At 40.8% G+C, this 22,624-nt stretch overlaps 1 protein-coding gene across 2 annotated transcripts in view; it reads left to right on the top strand.

The window, feature by feature from the left end:
* Positions 1-3,737: 3,737 nt before the first annotated feature.
* lpp (LIM domain containing preferred translocation partner in lipoma) overlaps positions 3,738-22,624 on the top strand; it is a 150,789-nt gene continuing 131,902 nt past the window's right edge. The window contains exons 1-2 of one of the 2 annotated variants that reach the window (XM_058072881.1): positions 3,738-3,960; positions 22,262-22,308. Coding sequence is in view for 1 of the 2 variants with exons in the window: in XM_058072880.1 (XP_057928863.1) it covers positions 14,048-14,160; positions 22,262-22,308 (160 nt within the window). In the remaining variant the exon portion in view is untranslated. Of the gene's footprint in view, positions 3,961-14,032; positions 14,161-22,261; positions 22,309-22,624 lie in introns of those variants that run through there. The other variant, XM_058072880.1, reaches the window with a different exon arrangement.

Genomic DNA, 22,624 nt, shown 5'->3' with positions numbered 1-22,624 from the left:
CACGCTTGTTGTTTTTGTGCTCTCTCCCTGGTGGAGAAGACTTGTTTTTTATGTGCAAGGCACCAAACAACGATCACTCTATTTCCTGCAAACCAACAAAAATATCACCCAAATCATTCTCATGTATTGTCAGGATGCAGCCTTGATCATATCAAATGTGGTTATCACCATCCATGAGATGAAGAGATGCAGGTTTCACTTTTAAGTGGTGTGAAAACATGTTTGCCCCTTCTGTTAAAACATAACTAAATTGTGATTAATATAGATGTATCACTCTGGAAAAGGTTATAAAGATATTTCTACAGTTTTGGGACTACAGACAACCACAGTGAGAGCTTTTATCCACAAATGGTAAAAATATGGAACAGTGGTGAACCTTCCCAGGAGTGGCCGGCCAACCAAAATGACCGTACAAGCACAGTGACGACTCATATAAGAGGTCACAAAAGACCCCACATTGACATTCAACTGTGGGCGTCACTTGCGTCAGTTAAGGTCAGTGTTCATGACTACACCATAAGAAAACCACTGGCCAAAAATGGCCTGCATGGCAGAGTTCCAAGACCAAAACCACTGCTGAACAAAAATAACATTAAGGCTTGTCTCAATTTAGCCAGAAAACATATTGATGATCCCTAAGACCTTTGGGAAAATAGTCTGTGGTCTGATGAGACAAAAGTTGGAAGTTTTTGGAAGGTGTGTGTCCCATTATTGCACTGCAATGCAGGTGTAAAAGTAACACCAGATATCAGAAAAAGAACATAATAGCAACAGTAAAATATGGCGGTGGTAGTGCGACGGTCTGGGGCCGTTTTGCCGCTTCAGGACCTGGAAGACTTGCTGTGATAAATGGAACCATGAATTCTGCTGAAGGAGAATGTCCGACCATCTGTTGGTAACCTCAAGCTGAAACCAACTTGGGTTCTGCAGCAGGACAATGATCCAAAACACACCAGCAAGTCCACCTCTGATTGAATGAAGAAAAAACCAAATGAAGACTTTGGAGTGCCCTAGTCCAAGTCCTGACCTGAATCCTATTGAGATGCTGTGACATGACCTTAAAAAGGCTTCAGGCTGTAAAAGCCTCCAATGCGACTGAATGACAACAATTCTGCAAAGATGAGTGGGCCAAAATTCTTCCACAGCGCTGTAAGAGACTCATTGCAAGTTATCACAAACACTTGATTGCAGTTGTTGCTGCTAAGGCCCAGTTATTAGTTTTTTTTTTTTTTATCTAAACCAAAAAACAATACCTTACATTATTTCACATCTGCTAATTAAATAAAATATGACATATAAAACTACTTTTGTATTGTATAAAAATAAGGATAATATATTTGGTAAATAGGCGGCACGGCGGTCTAGTGGTTAGCGCGCAGACCTCACAGCTAGGAGACCAGGGTTCAATTCCCCCCTTGGGCATCTCTGTGTGGAGTTTGCATGTTCTCCCCGTGCATGCGTGGGTTTTCTCCGGGTACTCCGGTTTCCTCCCACATTCCAAAAACATGCTAGGTTAATTGGCCACTCCAAATTGTCCATAGGTATGAATGTGAGTGTGAATGGTTGTTTGTCTATATGTGCCCTGTGATTGGTTGGCGACCAGTCCAGGTCGCCCGAAGTCTCGCCCGAAGACAGCTGGGATAGGCTCCAGCACCCCCCGCGACCCTCGTGAGGAAAAAGCGGTAGAAAATGAATGAATGAATGAATATTTGGTAAATATTTGATGTATTCTAATGCACCAACAGGTCAGCTGTGGTTGCTTTTTCAGGATTCTGATGGGCCAAAACACTCATGACATCCGGTGAATGTGTTTTAATTTGGACAGAGATTATTTTAAGGCTGCACTCACGTGGATGGACATTTTTGTAACAACGGAGTAGGGAAATGTGCATGCAGCATGTTGAAATGTGAGGGTTCACTGACACTTTTTAAGAGGAAGTGCATCTGCTTTCGTCTGCTTAGTGTATAAGGTTTACCCACCTCAGGCGGAAGTGGTGTGCACGCGTGTGTGTGTGTGTGTGTGTGTGTGCAGGATATCCGACACTGGAACAATTGAAACACCCAAAATACGAAGTTATCTTCTCGCGGCTCGTTGTCTGCAGCTAAAATTGGTAATTTTCAGATGAAACTCATCCCCTGTGTGAGTTATCTGTTTCGGTGGACGCTGTGAGCATAATGTGTCATGGTATAGCGAAGGCAAAATTGAAAGCACGGGACGACGCTCGCTAAGTGCTGAACATCAAAGCTCCCGATTTCCTCTAACGCGGCGTGTTAATTGGTCTTTGATTGATAAGTTGAGTTCACAGGCGACGGCACGTGTCGCCAGGGTGTCTGTTTGAAATCAGCTTTAAGAGAGGAGGCAGGCCCATTAGGAAATTGCCAGAGTGCACACTTGCAAATAAGATGTCACACGCTACAAATGAGATTACCTTTACCCGTGTGCCCTGCAACCTGGAGACGAGGCTATGAAATAGCTAAAACCCTTCTGCTCTTTATCAGTGTGCTGGATCTGTATGTGCTGTTTATGCTTCATGCTCGGTGGTGAGAGAAGTGGGGAGAGAGGATAAAAAAAAAGTATATTCAACTGCTGGGAGCACAATGCAATCAGTCGCAGTCGAGTGAGGATTATCAGTGAGAAGATTCCACTCTTTCTCGACATTTAGCCCGGGAACAGAATGACGATGCGACAATTCATTTGCAAATGTTTGGCAAAGAAACTGAAGAACATTCCATTTTAATAGTTAAAAAAAGATACCATCAAGTATATTTGCATGTTTCGGAGCATTCTCAAAAGCATTAGACACAATGTCAGCATTGTCGACAAAGACACGCAATCTGATGAGCGGGGAGGAAGCAGTTAGCGGATTTGCATCAAGTCAAGAACAGGCAAATCAAGGGGACGCTTTACCTGATGAAACAGAGGTATCTGTGAAGATGAAGGACACGCATGGCTTACACTATGCCAAATTAGAAACTGACACGAGGCTACTCAAAAAAAAAGTTGTGGATAATAGCTGATCTACTGTACGTGCTAATACCTGACCTGCCAACTTTGTTGCCTTCATTGTATAGTAATAGTATAGTAATCAAGATGGGGGCCTATGTGGTGTGAGGACTTTGTGGGACTTGTCAGTGTTGTGTTTACCACATATCAGCTAATGGCACACACCAGAGGCCATTATTTGGGCAAGGAGTTCATTCATTCATTTTCTACCACTTATCCTCGTGATGGTCGCGGGGGGTGCTGGAGCCTATCCCAGCTGTCTTCGGGCGAGAGGCGGGGTACACCCTGGACTGCTCGCCAGCCAATCACAGGGCACATATAGACAAACAATCATTCGCACTCACGGGCCAGGAGTTTATATGTGAATATATAAATGTATATGTGTCGTGGACTGACTGGTGACCTGTACAGGGTGTACCAAGTCTCTCACCCTAAATGTCAGCTGGGATAGACTCTTGCTCATCCCAAACAAGTTCTACAGTGCTATATCATTATATCATTTAAATGAAAGGTGACAATACAAGAAAAAACCTGCATAGCAAACATGGGCTACACTAATAAAGAGCCTGAGTTTTATGATATTTCACTTTGGCTTTCCTTTTATGTAGGTGTGCTAAAAGTGTCTCCAATGTGACAACAACGAACTAGCAGCTAGTAAAGAACTGGGATGTTAGAATACATATAAAGTAGTCATTTACTTCACAGACAGATGCTATACTTCCATATAAGCAGAGGGCGTCGGCATCGTGCCCTGTGACGGTGAGTTTGTGCGGGGTGTCCCGGCTGGCCGTCCCCGCTGGCCTGCTGCCTTACATGGGCAAACCTCCGAACTGACGAGCCGCTTGGAATTTCACTGCGTGACGTCACCGGCCACAACTCTCCCAGAATTTGGATCAAGAAGTTTGGCTGTTTTTTGCTGGGATTCTGCCCGCTGCCGTATATCCTCGAAAGCCAAGGTAAGCCTACCGGACAGGACGCGGCTTGAGACGCTTTAAGGTTAGCCGGTTTCATCGGCGGGGGTTAGAAATGTTGTACTTTGACGTGTAAGTGACAGAACGGGTGGAGAAGCTGCTTCCTCGCCTGTGGTGGGCTGCGGGAGGAATGTAAGAATGTGGCCGAGACTCCGACGTTGTTTGGACACACCTTGGCTGTCGCTCCGCTGGGCACCACGAGCCACCGTTAGCACGACTAGCATTATCAGCCGCGCTAACTAGTCGCTAGCTAGCAGTCAAGCTAAGTTGTGAAGTTTTTTCTAAAGCTAGCTGCAACTTTGGGCGTCTCTCCCGTGTCTGTTTTTAGCCAAGTGGTTGGCTGCTCAACAATGCGGAAGACAAACTATGATGGGATGGGGAAGCAAGGAGCCCCACTCGTTTCGAAAAATATCAGCAAGTTGTACTTAGTTTACTTTTAGCTGTTAAAAGCTTGCTAGCTTGTGTGTTAGCCATCAAAGTAAATGAACCTCTGAAGTTGACGACGCAGATTCGTCACACTATAACTGTTATTTAAACCTAACATGTAGCGTTTATTTAAAAAAGTGATGTCACAAGTCACTTTTAACACATTTTAGAATAATAAAAAATGGTCGTGTTAAAAAGACACCCCTAAGCAAAATCCCAAGACTGGAGTAAAATCTTAAGTGCATATTGTGTTGAATTTTTACCAGAATGTTATTGTTATAGGGATCTTCCATTTGATGAAAGCGATGTAGCATATACACCACTAAACTGCAGTTTTACTGAAATTTCAACATAAGGCAGTTAATTCTGTGCCACTCTAATTTTTTGTGAGACAATGGTAACTTTTTACTGCGCACGCAGAGTAACAACAATGCTCAAATTGAACTCAACGCTCCATAGAAATCATGGGCGCGTTAATGTTCCACATTCTAACTCATGCTGTCTTAAAGTGCTTAAACCAATGCACAGCAATGTAATATATAGATAACAGACAACACGTGACCAATGAATAATGCAGAATAGCCATCAACTATGTGAGCTCTAAACATGTAACTTATTAGCCATTTACAACAACAGTACAGCAAAGCATGCTGGGAAACAGATATCAATCTATTACTACACAATCTTTCTTCTCTTTAAATATAAAGTGATGACTTTCTAACACAAGAAGTGAACAAACTGATGACAAAACCTAAAGACGTGACTAACTTAAGTGTCAAAACAAATCAGAGCATTATTGTCTTTGCAGATGCCTTTGCAAAGCAGTAAATTGTGCAACAAGTACGGTGATTTGTGTCGTGTTCATTTGCCGACTTTCGCTGTGTGTTGACCTTTTATGGTGCGCTCAGAAGTGGCGGACGGGTGGCTGTTGGAAGGGACTTGAGTCATCATTCTTTGAGATAAAAAAGAAAAAAAGATTCAGTGAGTATGTTTCAGCAATGAAAGCTTTTTTAGGTTAAAGGTTTCTGTTTTCCTTATGGCCTTATTATCAGCCATTTCATAAAAGAATAGGTGAATTGCGGTAAAATGAATGTTCTGAAAGAATAAAACAGCAAACTGTTACACAGACTAGACTTCACGCTATATACTCTTTCCATTGAAATCATTTTTGAGGACAGACAGGATTCAGGTTCCCACAGTGCTTCATTGTATTTCTAGTGGTGTTTGTGGTGGGTCTGGAGCAGGGGTAGATGACCTCCTCATCCTATTTGCATAATACCATGTGCTTTATGGATGCTGTGTGCGGTGCAAAAATTGCGCAAAACACATTTCAGAAATGAACTTCTCTTCTAGGCCTGCATCTAAGGATCATTTTTTCAGTGGATTAATCAAAAAATTTTTTTGATTACCATTATTTCCGTTGTATAAGCACCCACGTTTTTTCTTAAACGGCTAATTTATGGTTATGTTCTAATAGCGTGACATCTCTGTGACTTCAGAACTACAACTAATTCTACTGTTAAACTCATATTGTTACTTGTTTGTATATTTATTAGGTATACCTTTTGATTGTTTAGTTGGTGTGTGATGAGTTTAGTGTTCTTTGTAAGACGACACTATGAGTCAAGAGTTGTATTGTGTAATGACATTCTGCAATTTCTAGTGAGTTGAAAAGCTCATTGTGAGTTTTTTCATAGGTCATGATTGGGCCCCTGTCTAGAACTGCCTGGTCCTCATGGACTCATACGTGCCATAATATGGCATTTTAGACAGACAGACTGAATACTTTACTTTAATCCCTTTGGGATTCCCTTAGGGAAATCGGCATTTTACGACATGGACATGTGTGGCTGATAGTCCGCGTAGCTTATTTGTGTACAAATCTGTTTTTCGCTTTAAATTTAGTGGGTGTGCTTTGTAAATGTACGGTAATCGACGAGTCGGTCAGGTTGTAGACCACTGGTGTCCAAAGTCTTGTTAGTTATTGGCCTGTGGCACAATGTCGAAATAAAATTAAACACCAGAAAACGGCAAAAATGGGAAAAATAGAATGAACAGCTGAAGTGTAATATAATACAAGGTTTTGGCTTTAGAGAAATGTCACTTTTGGGCCAAATCCAAATCCATCCGTTTTCTATTTTGCTTGTCCTCACTAGAGTTGCGGGTATGTTGGAGCCTATCCCAGCTGTCTTCAGGCAAGAGGTCGCCAGCCAATCGCAGGGCACATACTGTATAGACGAGAAATCATACACACGCGGATACACACACACACACACACACACACATACAATCAGCTGACTGATGTCATATGACATCTAGAAACTGATGTTAACAATGTGAGTGACACATGTGGTTGACCCTGGGGCACCCCTGATTTAGCGTGTTGGGAAAGAGTAACACGGGTTACCCAGCATGCCTGGGGGGCGTCATTTTGGGTGTTTGTTCATGCATGTTTATTTTGGTGTCCGTGGGATGCAGCTGTTAAAAGTTGCATTGTGTGTTAACTTACATTAGCGAGGTAGGTGTTTGGGTTAGTGACTGCCTGTTCCTATGTGCGGTATCAATGTGTGTTTGCTTAGCTAATATCTGCAAATGAAGAGTATTTACTTCAGCAAGACAATTTTAGCTTTTTTCTACTTCCTGTGCGCCACAATAGCAAAAAAGTCGCAAATTAGGCAACACCGATTAGTCCTGGTACGTCATCTTATTCTCTGGTAGATATGAGGTGTGCCAAAAAGCGGTGCGGAGTACGAAGTCATAAAAATGCTACAGGCACAGATAGTCCCATTATAATGTCTTTATGAGTTACCACAACAAATTGAATGTATGGGGAAGACTGGGATTAGTACATTGGTTAGAATGATGGGAGGTAACGGAAGTTTTACAGTGCACGGGTCGCGGTTCAGAAGGGAACAGCATTGTGATGTAAGCGGAATAGTTCCGTTAAGCGAACATGGGAAAAGCGTCTGACTGTACTTGTTAAAAGGAGGACTTATAAAGACCCTGACACCATGTGAATTTGAAATCAATATCATGGAGTCCCCCCTACCCTCACGCCCCTCGAGAGCACAGCTATCAAACTGCATACATCTGCGTCGCTCAGAAACATTTCTGACTCGGGATACATTAAACATAGCGCTCCTTTTTTCTGAGGGGAAAAAAAAACTCTGGATGAAAAGGCCACGTTTGACAGTGTTGATGATGTTAAAGTTAAAAAGATGCGCGCCTCCACCGCCTTTTGAGCTGCAGACCCTCCTGGTGGGTTCAGTCAAGTTATGCTGGCATATTTTAACGGCGAAGTAGCGGCGACTTCCCAGGCTGTGGATGAGTCGTCTGAGAGCAAAACGTAACATCAGAACATTTACAGAAAGATAAGAGCTTGTACAGGTGCAGCCACTTTGATAATAGTCCAATCGTCAACGACAAGATTGACCAATTTGAACCTAAATACCAAGATAGTATTTAGAAATGCAACAATTAATCTATGAATCAATATTAATTGATTTTTCTAAATCAAAACAGCTGTTTTCACATGTGAATTTCCTTAGTCGTCCATGAAAGCAGACATATTATCTTTGTGTTTTAACCAAAACAAGATATTTAAACAGCATCAGGAAATGGTGATCAACATTTTTGCCTCTTTTCTGATTCTAACTAATTTTTGTTCCATTTTAGACCTAACGGATTACGTGATGAATCGAACGAATAAGCTTCAGATGAATTGACGGCGAAAATAATGGTAATATTAATATTGTTTATATTATTATTGTTTATATTAATGCTGTTAATATGATCAGTCTGACTGGCCATTTAACAGGAAAACTAAAAGAAACATAGATTTTACACTAGAACACAATTTTACAAGGGAAAAATATAATTTTAGTAGTAGTAAAGTTGAAATAGTCATCATATGATAAAAAACAGGAAAACAACAAATAAGTTGTATTTTGTTGGAAAATAAGCTTGTAACCTCATTAACCTCATTAACCTCAAATCATCAAAATCTGTTTTCAGTTGAAAAATAGCTAGAATTTACCTTTTGCACATTTGGACCTTAGCAAGGTTTTAAGTCGAGCTATAATATGACGAAGCAAATAGGTGGAGTGGGACAAAAAGTCCTTTGGAATAAGTCATTTATTGAAAACAACAATTAAAGTAGTTTATCAACTGATCAAAAAATTAAAGACCAAAAAAATGTCTGAGTAGGACTCAGTAATGAGTAGCTCCACCGTTGTTGTTCATCACTTAAAAATTTGGTTTTGGCATGCTTGATGCCAGTGTTTCCAGGAGGCCATTTTTATAAACTTCCCTTGCCATCCATCCGCAAATGTTCTCTATAAGATTTAAATCAGGGGAACATGTGGGACGGTCCAAAAGAATGATTTTATTCTCCCTGAAGAAGTCCTTGGTCAAGCCAGCATTGCGAACTGCAGTGTTGTCTTGTTGAATAACCCAGCTGTTACCACACAGACCAGGGCCCTCAGTCATTAGGGACGCCCTGGTCAAAAAACTGCACAAAACCGGACGCTGTTTGACGACCACCTGAAGCGCCGGTGTTCCACTGAATAACAATGGACCCCTCCACTGTGCCGGGTAGAAAACATCTCACGTGGGATCTCCTTGTCATGCCAGTAACGTTGGAAGCCATCCTCATTTTTCCACGTTTCAATGTGCTATGTTTGATGCTCAATGGCAAAGTCTAAACAGGCAGCTTTGTGGCGTTGAAGGAGACCAGGTCATCTGATGGTTATTGCGCTGCAGTTGGCACCATTAAGGGCCTTCAGCCAATCGGATCCCTAACCCATTTTTTGGGTGTCTACCACTTGACTTTTTTTGTTCTGTAATGCTCATTTTGTCCATAAATGTAGAATGACTGTCTTAATGCGTCCAACTTCAGCAGCAATGGCACCTCCAACCTCATTAAGGTCCAAACGTGCAACTTTTTCAACTGGTCTTAAGATTTTCGTCAGGTATATATTAAAGTGGCCTTTTTGTCCTTTCATTCTTGTCTTTGTCGCCTTCCCGAGAAAAAGTTTGGACAGCCCTGCTATAAATGCTCTAATTGTAGGCGGGCCTTTCTTTACCTGAAGCTCCAAATTGGAGTGGGTTGATAACTGGAAATGGCTGTAAATTCTGAAATATGAAAGCTTGTTACAGTAGATCCCTAGGGGTTGTATTTAGGGGCTACCAGCGAATGATGAAAAACAGTTCTCCTGTGATATTGGATCAACTTTTGCAATAAAAGCGACAGTTAAGTTTAGGTCCATGTCGCAAAGTGAGAAAGTCGCAAAAAAACGAATCAAAGAAATGTCAGCAGAAAAGGCAAAACATGCTGATATAAACCTATGAAGTTTGTTGAAGTTTTAAGAGACGTCAAGCATTGTTGTGGTTTTATAGGAATATTTTGGTCGCATTCCGAATTGTACGCTGACTTTAGAGGTTTCCCTGTTTGTGCAAAGCTCATGGAGACATGCTTTGTGCACAAGGGCAAGCTGGGCGCAGACAGAAGGAAGTGATTTGAAGTGTTTCCTTGTGTTGTCATAACAGTACTGTTGTGTGTTTCTTAATAACACTAATTGATGTTGCCATTTGAATGAGAGACGCGTCCTAGAAACTCTTCTTCACAGCTGAAGTCACGGAACAGCACAGCTGGCGCTGGAAACACAGGAGGGTCCTCACATGCACTGCATGTTTATCCCACTTTACTACTTGACTTGCAATAATTACACTGCATTCCGCATGTCCTCCTCCTCCAGCCTGCCCCTTCCCCCAGTGGCTCTTTCGGAGAGAAAATTAATATCCAAGAAACTTGTAATCTGCTCTTGCGTAACAGGAATTTGTCTGTGGCTTTGTTGCTCAATGTTGCAGGATACATCATGCGTTTGGTAAATACTTTGCCGCAGCACAAAATCATCGCTAACATTGGTCCAGGGCATTTTATCTGCAAAGATTAGGAGAAGGGTTCATACTATTCCCTTATCTTTGAAACTCTCCTTTGAACCGCTTCCATCAGAGACAAACATGTAGAAAGTTGCATCTTGTTGCTATCCATAAGTATGCAGGCAGACTGAAATGATATTTTAATGATAATTGCAACGCAAACATCATCAGGTGATGTCAACTACCAGTTCAAAGCAAAACTACACTTTGAGACAATATTTTTTCACATCATTTTTATTTTATATCCCTAAACTGGACTTTCCTCATATGAATCATTTGTTTGGGATATTGGCATACAGAAAAAAAATGATCTAATCTTTCAGGAATAATTTCAAAACAAAAAACTCAAAAGAAAATGGCATCTGCTAAACACCAAGTATACAACAGTCAATGCACGGTGGGACTGCTGATCCGGGTGGTGTTCCTGCCGGGTGTATTTCACATTCACAGTTTCATAGTTTACAAGTCAATCAATATGGCAATCACTGATAATCACCGTACACATAATTGTGCACAATAACTGAGTAGTACATCAGTGAAAATAGCCACATAGATTTCATTACACTCACACTTCATGTATTACATCCAGTTAGCATTGGCCAATAAACATTACAGATACTGCATACCAGAAACTAAAAGGATTATGCAAAAGAGCTGAAGTCAAGGCAACATATTAAACTCTTTCAGTAATGGGTACATTTATCAATTCATTGTGAAATAGTTTGACAAACTAAACTAAATGTGGAGAAAAACTCATTTCTATAGTAGAGTTCATGACGTGAAGCGCACCCGTGAAACATTTGACCTTTTCTATGCAAGTACCCACTTCAAGGGAACAGATAACTTTAGTTCTACATGTAGGCATCTTATCGCTCAGTTAGATTGTCTGTCATCACAATAATAAAGATGAAAGTTGGATTATCTGAGTGTGGCTGCCGACATTCAGGAGGGGGCTTAATGTCATACGACTTATAGAAGGTGATGGTTATGATGTAGGCGACGCGGGGCCCACACTACCTTCGCGATGGCTAAAATGGGCACTCCTGATATACTAGTATATACTGTATGTCCATTCATACAATGTAATACTTATATGTATACATATATAAAAATGTATTTACAAGGTGTTGCAGCTTTTATTTTATCATGGTGCTGCACCAAGATCAAAGGCGCCATTATTGGCTTCAGAGGATGCTTCTGCTGCTCTTTTGGGCTCTAAAACGGCGATGACGCTTCAGCCAATGGTGGTGATTTGGGTCAAGACCTGATCTGACCTTTAGTTAGTTAGTGGGACAACTTTGACACTTACATAATTAAATGTGTATACTGTATATACAAGAGTATAATCACTTGTTTGACAACAGCAACATCCACAAAATTAAAACACCACCAATAATGCATGCTTTGTGTTCATTTTGAGATTTGACTTTAAAAATGCTCTCTGCTGTCTGAATTGTTACCTATATAGAGGCAATAATTAGACCACATCTCTTTACGATGTTTGTGTGCTGCCGTCATTTTGTCACAAATGTGCTGAGCCAGCTATCAGGTTGAGTGCTGCCCATATTTTTAATCAGGAACTAAACAGAAAGTGCCGCCAACCAGGCTCAGACGGCCCGCATATCCACACAGGGCGGATGTCAACCGTCACGGAGACACATTGTCCGTTTAATATTAGCCAGGGGAAGACCGCCTTCATAGCGCGTCCACTTGTGTGTGTGTATATAGTTTGGTTGCAGGGTGAGAATTCCAGTAATGTGATCTTGGCGAGTTTCTTCCCAGTTAATAACATCTGCAGTATGTGTTTGGTCTTGTTCAACGGGCAAGGCCCAGAGCTCCTACAGGAATATACTACGATGGAGATGTTTTCAACTTGGCAGAGAATTTATTGGCCTCAGCTGGCTTGCTGCTTACCTAACATTTCAACCTATAAGGGGAGAGAAATTCAAAATAGTTTTTCTCTGCATGTACAAGGTCTATATCAGTGGTGTCCAAAGTGTGACCTAGGGACTATTTGCAGCCTACGGCTGTTTATATTTGTTTATTTATTTTTTAATTGGCCACATACTGAAAATATAATAAAAACATCAGAAAGTAATTTTAAAATAATCAAGTCTGAAGTTGTAATTTTATGGATAAAATTTTAGTCATTTTAGTAGTATAGAGTTAAATGGGACCTATTATGCTTTTTCCACTTTTCTGACCTATAAATATAGTTAGAATGTTGTATTCTAATGTTAAATGAAGCCAAAGTTTCAGATAATGAGGTCTGCGCATTTAGAAGTGAGCCCTGACAGAAGTTAGAAATGACTCAAAACGCTCGGTTTGAAAAGGCGTGGGAAACCGGTCCTTTGTGACATCACAGAGCGGCAGACTTCCTTATATGGTTCATAGTTAGGAAGCACTTTGGGTCACAGTGGAGTGGGCATGCTTCTCTGCGGGTTATTGTGTGTAGCTGCTCTATAGGAGACCACACCTCAATACAAATGGTCAAAAAAAAAATTATGTTGTAATATCATGAGAAACCAAATAAATAAATTTAAATTTTTAGAAAATTAGGTTCGAGAAAAAGTTACAATATCATGGAAATAAACCCAACAAATTCTGGGAATAGTCATGCTATTATGAAAGGTATGAAGAAATAAATATTTGTGACAAAAACCCCAGCAAAAATGTGGGGAAAAAGCAACCTTAATACTGATAACAGGCTTTTTCACCTACAGTATATGACAAAGCTGAGATGCAGCTTTTTTTTTTTTAAATATCTTGCATATGGCTTCTTAGCATGTTGCATCTGTTGCTTTACAAAATATCAAATGTTGTATTCTTTCATTTTTCACTATGTGGTTTGGACACCCATGGCAACATTGCAAATGGGACATTTGGATGGCTACAAATGTACAATATCTGTGCCAATGAATAAAGTCTTACAAAATGACCAAGTTGAGGGAATAGAGCTTGATGATGGAGTTAGAGAATAGTCTAATTTGCATAATTGGCTATAACACACGTGCATGTAACTTTTTATCTTGTCTGATTATGTCTACTACATTGGATAAAAGGTCAGTGTGACTATAGGGGTGTTATTTCATGTCTAGAGGGCTCTAATAACTACCCAAATATTCCATTAGTAAATAAGGAATTCTACTTTGCTACGATAAATTTGGGATTACTATATTGATGAACAGAAGCATTGATTTGTCAGGCTTCTGATTGGCCAAAATGCGGATGACAGCTTTTGAATGTGTTTAAGTGGACAGACTACATGATTTTTATTTCTTCGTGCGTTACTAATGTAAATGTATCCCAGTTATAAGGGTATATTCCCCTAAGCTGCTGTTAATATCACCCTCATCACTGCTGACCCGCGGCACTCCTGGGGAGTAATCAGACTTTAATTATACCTTTTTAATCACTGGAATGTAATCTGTGTGTGTGTGTGTGTGTGTGTGGTACACGGCAGCCTCAGCCTCTCAGAGTAAATTGACCATCTTTTTATATTTATGTTCATAACCTGGCCCCTCTTGTCTGATTGAACAAAAGCCATGTTGTTGTTGTTGTTGTTTTTATTGCAAGCTGAAAGGTAAGGTCTGACGAAGTGGCTCTGTGGAACAAAGCTGACATTCCCAGAGAAAGCAGACCAAACTAATATTGCACTCAATGCTGACTTCATACTTTCTCCATATTTGGAAATGTTTACCTCCTCATGATGCTTGACAGCGGTTGGGAGAAGGGATATGAGTCACTTCTTGCTGCACAAAGATTTCAACTTGTCCAAGTGACTGCCATTAAAGTGCTTCGCTCATCCGAAGAGGAACTGTGAGTATCCTCTTGGGCTTTTATTCGCCGCTTTGTCTGCTTCGGTGCGTTCATTGTATTATATGGGGTCTGACTTTAGCATGTTGTTGTTGAGGTGGTGTCTCCTTAGAAGCGTAGTGAGGATACAAGTTGTCTTTCTCCACTCACACATTAAGTTTCGGTGCGGTTTGGCAGGTATTCCTGGCTGAGGTATCCACTTCTACTGTACTCTATGTACTTCTTTAGACCGCTGACCTTCCTTCCAGCTCCTACTTTCACGCTTCAAACGGTTGCTTTTGGCGGTTCGAGGAGAGCGCTTAATGGGCTTGAACTGGGTGCTGAGGGCCTCAGCGATGAAGAGGCCTTGCTTATCTCATCGCTGGTATCTTGTACGATTGGACTGTGTTATCTTTACCTTCCACCTTTTTGAAGGCACACATGTTGCCTGAACTCAGGTTTGAGTCCCTTTTGTACTGCCGTGTGGCAGTAAAACTTGTCATCCACAAGTTTCTCGTGGTGGCGCAGAACTGGGGAAGTGTAGTACCAGCAATCTCATTGCAAATATGAAACAGCATCACATGGGAAACTCCCACAGGATGGCGAAGAGTCATTATCTGTAACAGAAAAGCATGAGCTCTTGTCTGGTGAGTAATGCTGTGCTCAAACGCTTCATTGAGCACCTCGAGCGTCACAAAAGTATGCCCAGTTGCCACTACATTGTGGATGAAACTGTACACCACATGTATAAGGTAGTATTATACTACTATAGGTAGTAGTATTAAGTAAATGGCTCTCTTTTTCCTCATGCCTACTACTGCTACCTATTCTATGAGTAATATCACTTTTTCACCTTTTCTAACATTACACACTACTTTTTGTTGTCATGTGATCAATATCGGTATTGGCTGATGTCCAATGTCGGTATCAGATTGGATGTGAAAGCGCCACCGTACGCTCCATCTGCTGTGATGTAGTACAGCAGCATTCCCATACAATACCTGCTGCAGTATTTTCTGATGTTGTTGATTGAATCCGATATATGTTCAAGTACCCCATAAAAAATATTTTGATGCTCTTCAGTGGACACGCCGACTGCCCCGATGTGTTGCATCTGCAACAGCCTTAATCCAGCCTGCCTCCGCTTACCCAGCCTTAATTTCAAGACGCTGGCAAGTGGTCCAAAAGAATGTCGTCAACAAATTAATGCACGATTAACCGGAGCAATTACAGCGCCGATCCGAATGAGCTCAAGTGGAGATTATGATAGTCATTAAGCAAGAATCACTTTAAGGATTTGATTACTTTCTGTTTTTGTGCTTAAAGTCTTGATTTGTCTTAAAGGGATGCCGAGCCTCCAAACAGCTATTTATTCCTGACGGTTTATGGAGTGCACGCTGGAGATTATCGGCAAATGTCTGCCATAGTGGGAGCGCCACCAGTATTTCCATTTATTCCTCTCAGGCTTTAAGCACTTTTTAAGGATTTTTGGATTTGCTCTATTTTGCCCCCTGAGCTGGATGGGGTGATTTAATAAACTCTCTGATGCTTCACTTTTCCCAAAGCCAGGGTCGACTTTCCACATTTGAATGTTGACTTCTTGCGCTCACCTGTGGCTTTCATTTTTTGTTTGTTTCAGCGTAAATCATGAACTGACTATTGTTGGGCCTTTTTGCGCTCATTTGTTTTCAAAACAGCCACACATGTTGCCAGAGGATGTGGGCGTTTTATAGCGAATGGGCTGAAAAGACTGAAGTATTTACGCCATGTTTTTAAATTTTTAATTCCCATACATTGATTTATTCATGGTGGCCCGCCACATTCGAATTTGGACAACCACAGAACAGATTTGACCCTACCTATCTTTGCTCATAAATATATTATAATGTATCTGTGTTTACATCATGCATTTACTCTGTCAACAAATACATGCATGCAGCCAAGCTTTTGATGAGTATGGCCAACTAGTGTATGACTAGTGATACACTAACACTTCCTTTTTTTTAATTAATTGGTTGTGAAATTGAATATTTTCATAGTGGGAACACATAAAACCGGTTTATGACCTTCTAAATGTCTTTAAAATCATTATTAGAGCCCTCTAGACATGAAATAGCACCCCGACCGTCACTTTTACCCTCCTGTTACCCAATATAGAATAAGATTTATGTGTGTTGCTGTAAATGCGTTCCCGTGCTAGGTGAGCTGGGCGTACAGGAAGTGATTTTGGAGGTTCAAATGTGAATTTCAGCTTGGGATGAGGATTAGTGTGCCTTTTGTGAGCAAATAAAAGCCTTTTGTTCCGGCGATCTGGTGCTTGTGTGTCCCACCTAACATTACAGTAGGATATCATACATAAAAAACAGTATCGCTGCAACAGCATTCTACAAACAAAAAGTGAAGGTGAACGATTCCCGCAGCCGGCAATGCATGTGTGTTGCCAGTCCAAACCAAATATGCTTATGTTTGACATGTCTACTTCCTACTTGAGTGTTTTGAACCCTTGAAGGAAACAGTGGCATGAGGCTGACAGTCGCAGACAGCCCGAGCGGCTGGTGTGCCAGAAATGACATTTCCTCTGTCCTCCCCTATCATTTAACATCAGATGCCACAAAGTGATTAAGCGCAGATTAGGCAGCCGAGCGCTAGCTGCAGGCTAATAGGACACTTTGCGCTCTGTGCCTGATCCACTCGCCCGCTCGCAAGCACTGACAGATGCCAGTCTCTAAAGACGCTCAAATTACTGAGGTGGCCTGTTGCCAAAACACACAGCCATTAATGACAAAATATACACACATTTTATCATGACACAAGCAGAGATTTGCAAAAGCAAGGAGCACACCCATCCATACAAACATCATTTGTACAGTTTTACCGACCTTGTGTTGTTTTAGTTCTTATTCTCTTGTGCAAGGTGACAGCTATGACGAATAACTGGAGAGAACTGTTCATTTTTACAATAAAAAATGACATTTATCATTAACTGGTGGGAGGAACGATTACATTAATTACGGCACATTGTGCGTGAGCCATCATATGTTGACTGTGGATTATTTTGAGCATTTCTGTTTATCTTTACAGTGAAAGGTGGCATTTATTATTAATAACTGGTGGGAGGAACGATTACATTAATTATGGCACATTGTGCGTGAGCCATCATATGTTGACTGTGGATTATTTTGAGCATTTCTGTTTATCTTTACAGTGAAAGGTGGCATTTATCATTAATAACTGGTGGGAGGAGTGCTCACATGAATTAAATGACACAAGGCGCGTGGCCATGTGCTTTTGTGAGTGAACTATTGTACACTTGACTGTGGATTGTTTTGGGTCTTTGTGTTTTTTATTTCTACAATTAAAGGGGGCATTTATCATTGATAACTGGTGGGGGCATGTATGTACCATGGTTGATTATGGATCAGAGCACTCACACTTATCCAAAGAATTGGACCTGGACATGTGAAGTGCACCCTGAATTATCTTAATTTGGTTAGAACAAAAAAAAAATGTCACTGGGAGAAAATATACCACTTTTTTAACCGTTTTTCCCCCTCGCATTGTACTATACTTTTTACAGCATGTTGAGTTTTGGATTATTGTACAGTGCACACAAGGACGGTGTATTATTGCTATGATAGTCTCTCCCCAACTCTAGAAGGTTTAAGCCATTAGTCTTGGAGGCTGGGATGATATATGATTTTTCTACTTAGCAACAAGAGTTGACGCCGGCGCTAAATTGAGCGGGAAGACTTATGATTGTGCGCTCGCATCAAATAGAGCACTTTTTCTGTCCTGCAACATTCCAGTGGTGTCATAAGACGCTTTGCTGAGTCAAACGTGTCAGCATTTGTCACAGCTTTCACGCCGTGGCGCCTAGAAAGAGCTGCATTCATCAGGCCACCGGCAAACGGGACGTCTGCATATTTCAGCCGGCTCGTCGGCGGGATTAATTGCCAACAAGTCCCCTGTGGTCCCGGAATGCAATTACCTACTGACCCAAATCATTGTCTTGGCTGTGAGCGTGTGTCAGTGTTTCTGGCAATGTTACACCTGGGACCCGGGCCTCGCTTCAGCCCACTCTCGGCCTGCACAGCGTCCATACATCAAGCACGCGCACCACTTTATATCCCTGTGTTGGTGGCCATGTTTGATAGAAGACAAACATTTATCATGATAAAATGCTTCGGTCTCGCTATTATTCATTGTAAGTCTCCTGAATGAATCAAAAGTTTTCACTCCTTTTCAAAGTTTGAATGTATAAGTGCGGTTTATTAAAAATAGATTGGGGAGGGGCATTCTTGCACAAGTTGTTCATTTTAAGGTGATTAAGTCTTAGTTGGTTAGTCTTGCTTTGTTATTTTAAGTTTGAATGTAGGTGCCATGAATTAACGCCGACTGTACTTTTTCTTTGGCTTTTGTGGCATTTTTTCTTACGATTGGTGATGGCAACGGGCTGACCCTGGAACAGATAATTTCCTGTCATTTTTGTCATGTGATTAATCCACAGTGGTGTCCATAAATTGGGTTAAAATATGGGATGTTTGGAAAATTTAACAAAAATTAGGAAAAAAATAACAAAGTTGGGGCGGCACGGTGGTCTAGGGGTTAGCGCACAGACCTCACAGCTAGGAGACCAGGGTTCAATCCCACCCTCGGGCATCTCTGTGTGGAGTTTGCATGTTCTCCCCGTGCATGCGTGGGTTTTCTCCGGGTACTCCGGTTTCCTCCCACATTCCAAAAACATGCTAGGTTAATTGGCGACTACAAATTGTCCATAGGTATGAATGTGAGTGTGAATGGTTGTTTGTCTATATGTGCCCTGTGATTGGTTGGCGACCAGTCTAGGGTGTACCCCGCCTTACGCCCGAAGACAGCTGGGATAGGCTCCAGCACCCCCCGTGACCCTCGTGAGGAAAAGCGGTAGAAAATGAATGAATGAATGAATAACAAAGTTGGTACTAAAAATAGACTTTTTAAAATCTATATCATACATCTGAGATGTTATTTTTCCTTGAAATATATGTATACACATATAACTTCTTCTCTATATTTTCCAGTATGTTTCATTAGTTCCGAAATGGAATAAACCTATGGTTTACTCACTGGAAAATGACCGCCTTGTCGAGTCGCTTCGCATCGCTCCGTCTTTTTGGAGCACCACAAGCGCATCTATTATAGACGAGTCACTTTACATTGGCGTTCTTTGTTTGTCTTCTCTTTAGGATGTCAGTGGCTTCGCTCTTGATTAACCTATATTGGATTCCACAGGGGGCACAGAAACCAAACCAAACAAAACAAACAAACAAACAAAAAAAAAAAAAAGTAAAAGCCGGGGCTTAACCAAATGGAAGGCATGTATTTATGCTGCCGCTAAGAGCCTTAATGCTGGAAGATTTGGACTTTAAAGCACGGTTAATGCTGTTACAAGTGTGCCGCCAGAGGTGGAGGGGACTTCCGCAAAAAGCTTCGCTTTCGCTCGCTCTTGTCTCATGTCGCATCTTTAGTCCTCACAAAAGGGTTCATTAATGGATTAGGGTTCATTAGTTGCACGATATGTATCCTAGCGTGCATGGTGGATCACGGTAGCGCCACCCATCTCAGTGTTGCACATTAACCCCCCCCCCACCCCGACCTCGCTTGAGTTTTCAGTCTGAAAGCTGACGCCCGAGAGAGAGATGGAACCTTACGTGTCAAGTTTGAGGTCACTTGTGTTAACAACAGACAGATCCCATACATTAGACGTGCGCCCTAATCTCACAAATAAATCCCCTTTGACCTTGCAAATAACTTCCAACGCCAAAACCCCCCAACACTTTGTCATGACTGCCCTAATGCATGGCATTGTTATGGTCATGAAACAGTCCGAGTGTTCTGCCGCTCCCAAAAGCATTCCACCACTGCCACCAGTAGATTGCGGTTCTGTGGTAAACTCTAATCAAGCTCACTATAAATTGGACCTTTTCAGCAGTCGTTAACTTCTTTTTACAATTATATGCCAGTAAAGAGTATTACTTGATGAGGTGGCAGCTTAACCCATCTATTTCTTGTGGGAAAAGGTTTCAACATGCCGAGCGAGCATATTGTAGAAGTTTGTTCAAATTATATTTGCAGTATTTTCTACCTTTTTGGGCTTTCTTTCCCACATGTCACTCACTAAGCAATACCTGAACATGAGTAACGTTCACTTAGCCGTAAGGCAAGCGTCTATAAATACATCCCCCAGGCTCAAGGTGTGTTCATGGGTATGTATTTTTCATTGGCTGGCTCTACCTTTTCAGGCTATAAACATTAGGATCCAATCAGGCCGTCCACTGTGGGAGCACTTAGAAAGTCTCCATGGAGGCGTCATGTGCGCTTATTCCCATACATCTTTATATTTATTTATGTATACGCTCACTGAAATAGCAGAAGAGGGAGACGTGCTGCGTGAAGGATACCATGAGGCTGTTTTTTTATGTGAAATGTTCAGATTTATTTCCTATGATTTAGAATTGAATTTATATGTCCTTAAAATAAATTATTATTATTATTATTATTATTAGAATTCTGATTATTTGAAATGATTATACAATGTAATTGCACAAATACAGGAAAAATGCAGCTATTCAATGAAAACCTTAAACATATTTATTACATTATGAGACAAAATAGATGTGGATAAATAATAAATTGAATAAAATACAAACATACGTTTAAAAAAAAAACCTTTAAGCCTTTACGTACTTGTTTTCTTACATTGGGCTACATGTTTTAAGAAAACATAATATATGTTAAGAAAACAATAATTATAATAATAATAATTTAATAAAATACAAGCATACTTTACATATTTAAAATAAAATGTATATGTATGTATAAAAATTTTATACATACTTCTGTTCAATAAAAACCCCTGAAATGTTTTTCTTTCCATACAACCCCCCCAAAAAAACATTTATCAATGAATTAACTTACTTGCTGCTATAAATGTTACTTTAAGAAAACAACATTATTGTAATAAAATATTGAATTACTAAATAATGAAAAACAGATGTATTATTATTGTTTTTATTATTACCAGTAGAATTACTTATTTAAAAAAATGTGTTTTTATGAAATACCTTGAAAAACAATCTTTTTGTTTTTTTTCTTTTAATTCAAACAAAAAAAGCAGGCTGTTTTTAGCAGGAGAGCACAGCGATATTAAAGCGAATATCCCTTTCGATAGTCTGGGTATAAAACCAACAACTTGGGTGCGTGCCGGGCTCGTGGCTGCTACAAGGGTGACGACAGGAACACGACATAAAGACCTTTTTTTTGTTTGTTTTTTTGGTCTCATAACATGAGAATGTTGGAAATAAACTCGGTAGCAAAGTTGAGGAAAAAGTCTTGGTTGTCAGTTGCATGTACTCCAAATTATACTTGCAAAAAAAGTGCGAAGGAGGCATGGATAACATCCAAACTGGCGCCCACCAGTAATTATGATGCGAGTACAAAGAGATTGTTGCCGTCCTAAAGGGAAAAGGGGAGTGTAGGTGTATTAATTTCTATTCCTTCCTGCTTCCTCGGCTCGGAAGTTCAGATGTAGAAAAAAAGTAACAACCTCCCCCCTCCACTCTTCTTCCTCCCCTCCCTTTTTAAGAGAGGAGAAAAAACAACAACTGTCACATTGACTGACGCCAATCGTATGGAGCATCACTGTTCCCTACAGTATATGTGGCAAAGTGGGAAACTGACACTGTCAATTTACAGCAACAAAAGGCTTCCTCAGCAAGAACAACACACATCTTTGGGCCCTGGAGACGAAAAATAAAAAATCATTCCACCCCCACCCTGTACCTGTATCCAAAGCGAATGTAGGACATTCCCAGCGCCAGAAATAGAAATTTCAGTCACAATTATGGTCTTTTCAATTTATCCCCCGCAGTCAAAAGTTAGTGTTTAACTTTTTGATTGTGTTAGCGTTTGCACTTTAATGCTATAACTTCCTGCGCGTATATAAACATGCAAGCGCAAGAAGACGAGCAAACTTCTGCCACCTGAGATTGGACAGCTCCCACCAAGCGGTCCACATGCAAACAAATGTATTTTTACACTTGCGTTGTTCCTTGGCTCATTATTGAAAGTTTTCTTGTTGTTGTTTCAGGGGCCGTGTTGTGTTGAGCCTGCCATCGTCTTGTAGTAAAAGTTTGGGTAAGTACAGTACGGTATTTCCTACCCCCTCTTTGTGTTTTCTTTTCACTCCCAAATATTTGTTACTGTAACCTACATTTGTACAGGTTTTATCAACTATTTCTCATAGGAAAGAATGGAAATGCAGTGGACCTATTTGGCCACATGACATGTTAGCACAGGGTGTCCAAAGTATAGCACAGGGGCCATTTCTGGCCCGTGGCTGGGGTTTCATTACCACTTGGCACATTCTGAAAACACAACTACACAAGAAAACATAAAAAAAATTTGCGGTAACCTTTTAGAAAAATAAAATGTTAATATTATAAGAAAAAAG

The sequence above is a fragment of the Doryrhamphus excisus genome, chromosome 5 (genome assembly GCF_030265055.1).
Source record: "Doryrhamphus excisus isolate RoL2022-K1 chromosome 5, RoL_Dexc_1.0, whole genome shotgun sequence".
NCBI classification, from domain to species: Eukaryota; Metazoa; Chordata; class Actinopteri; order Syngnathiformes; family Syngnathidae; genus Doryrhamphus; species Doryrhamphus excisus.
This window is presented reverse-complemented; position numbering and strand designations above follow the sequence as displayed.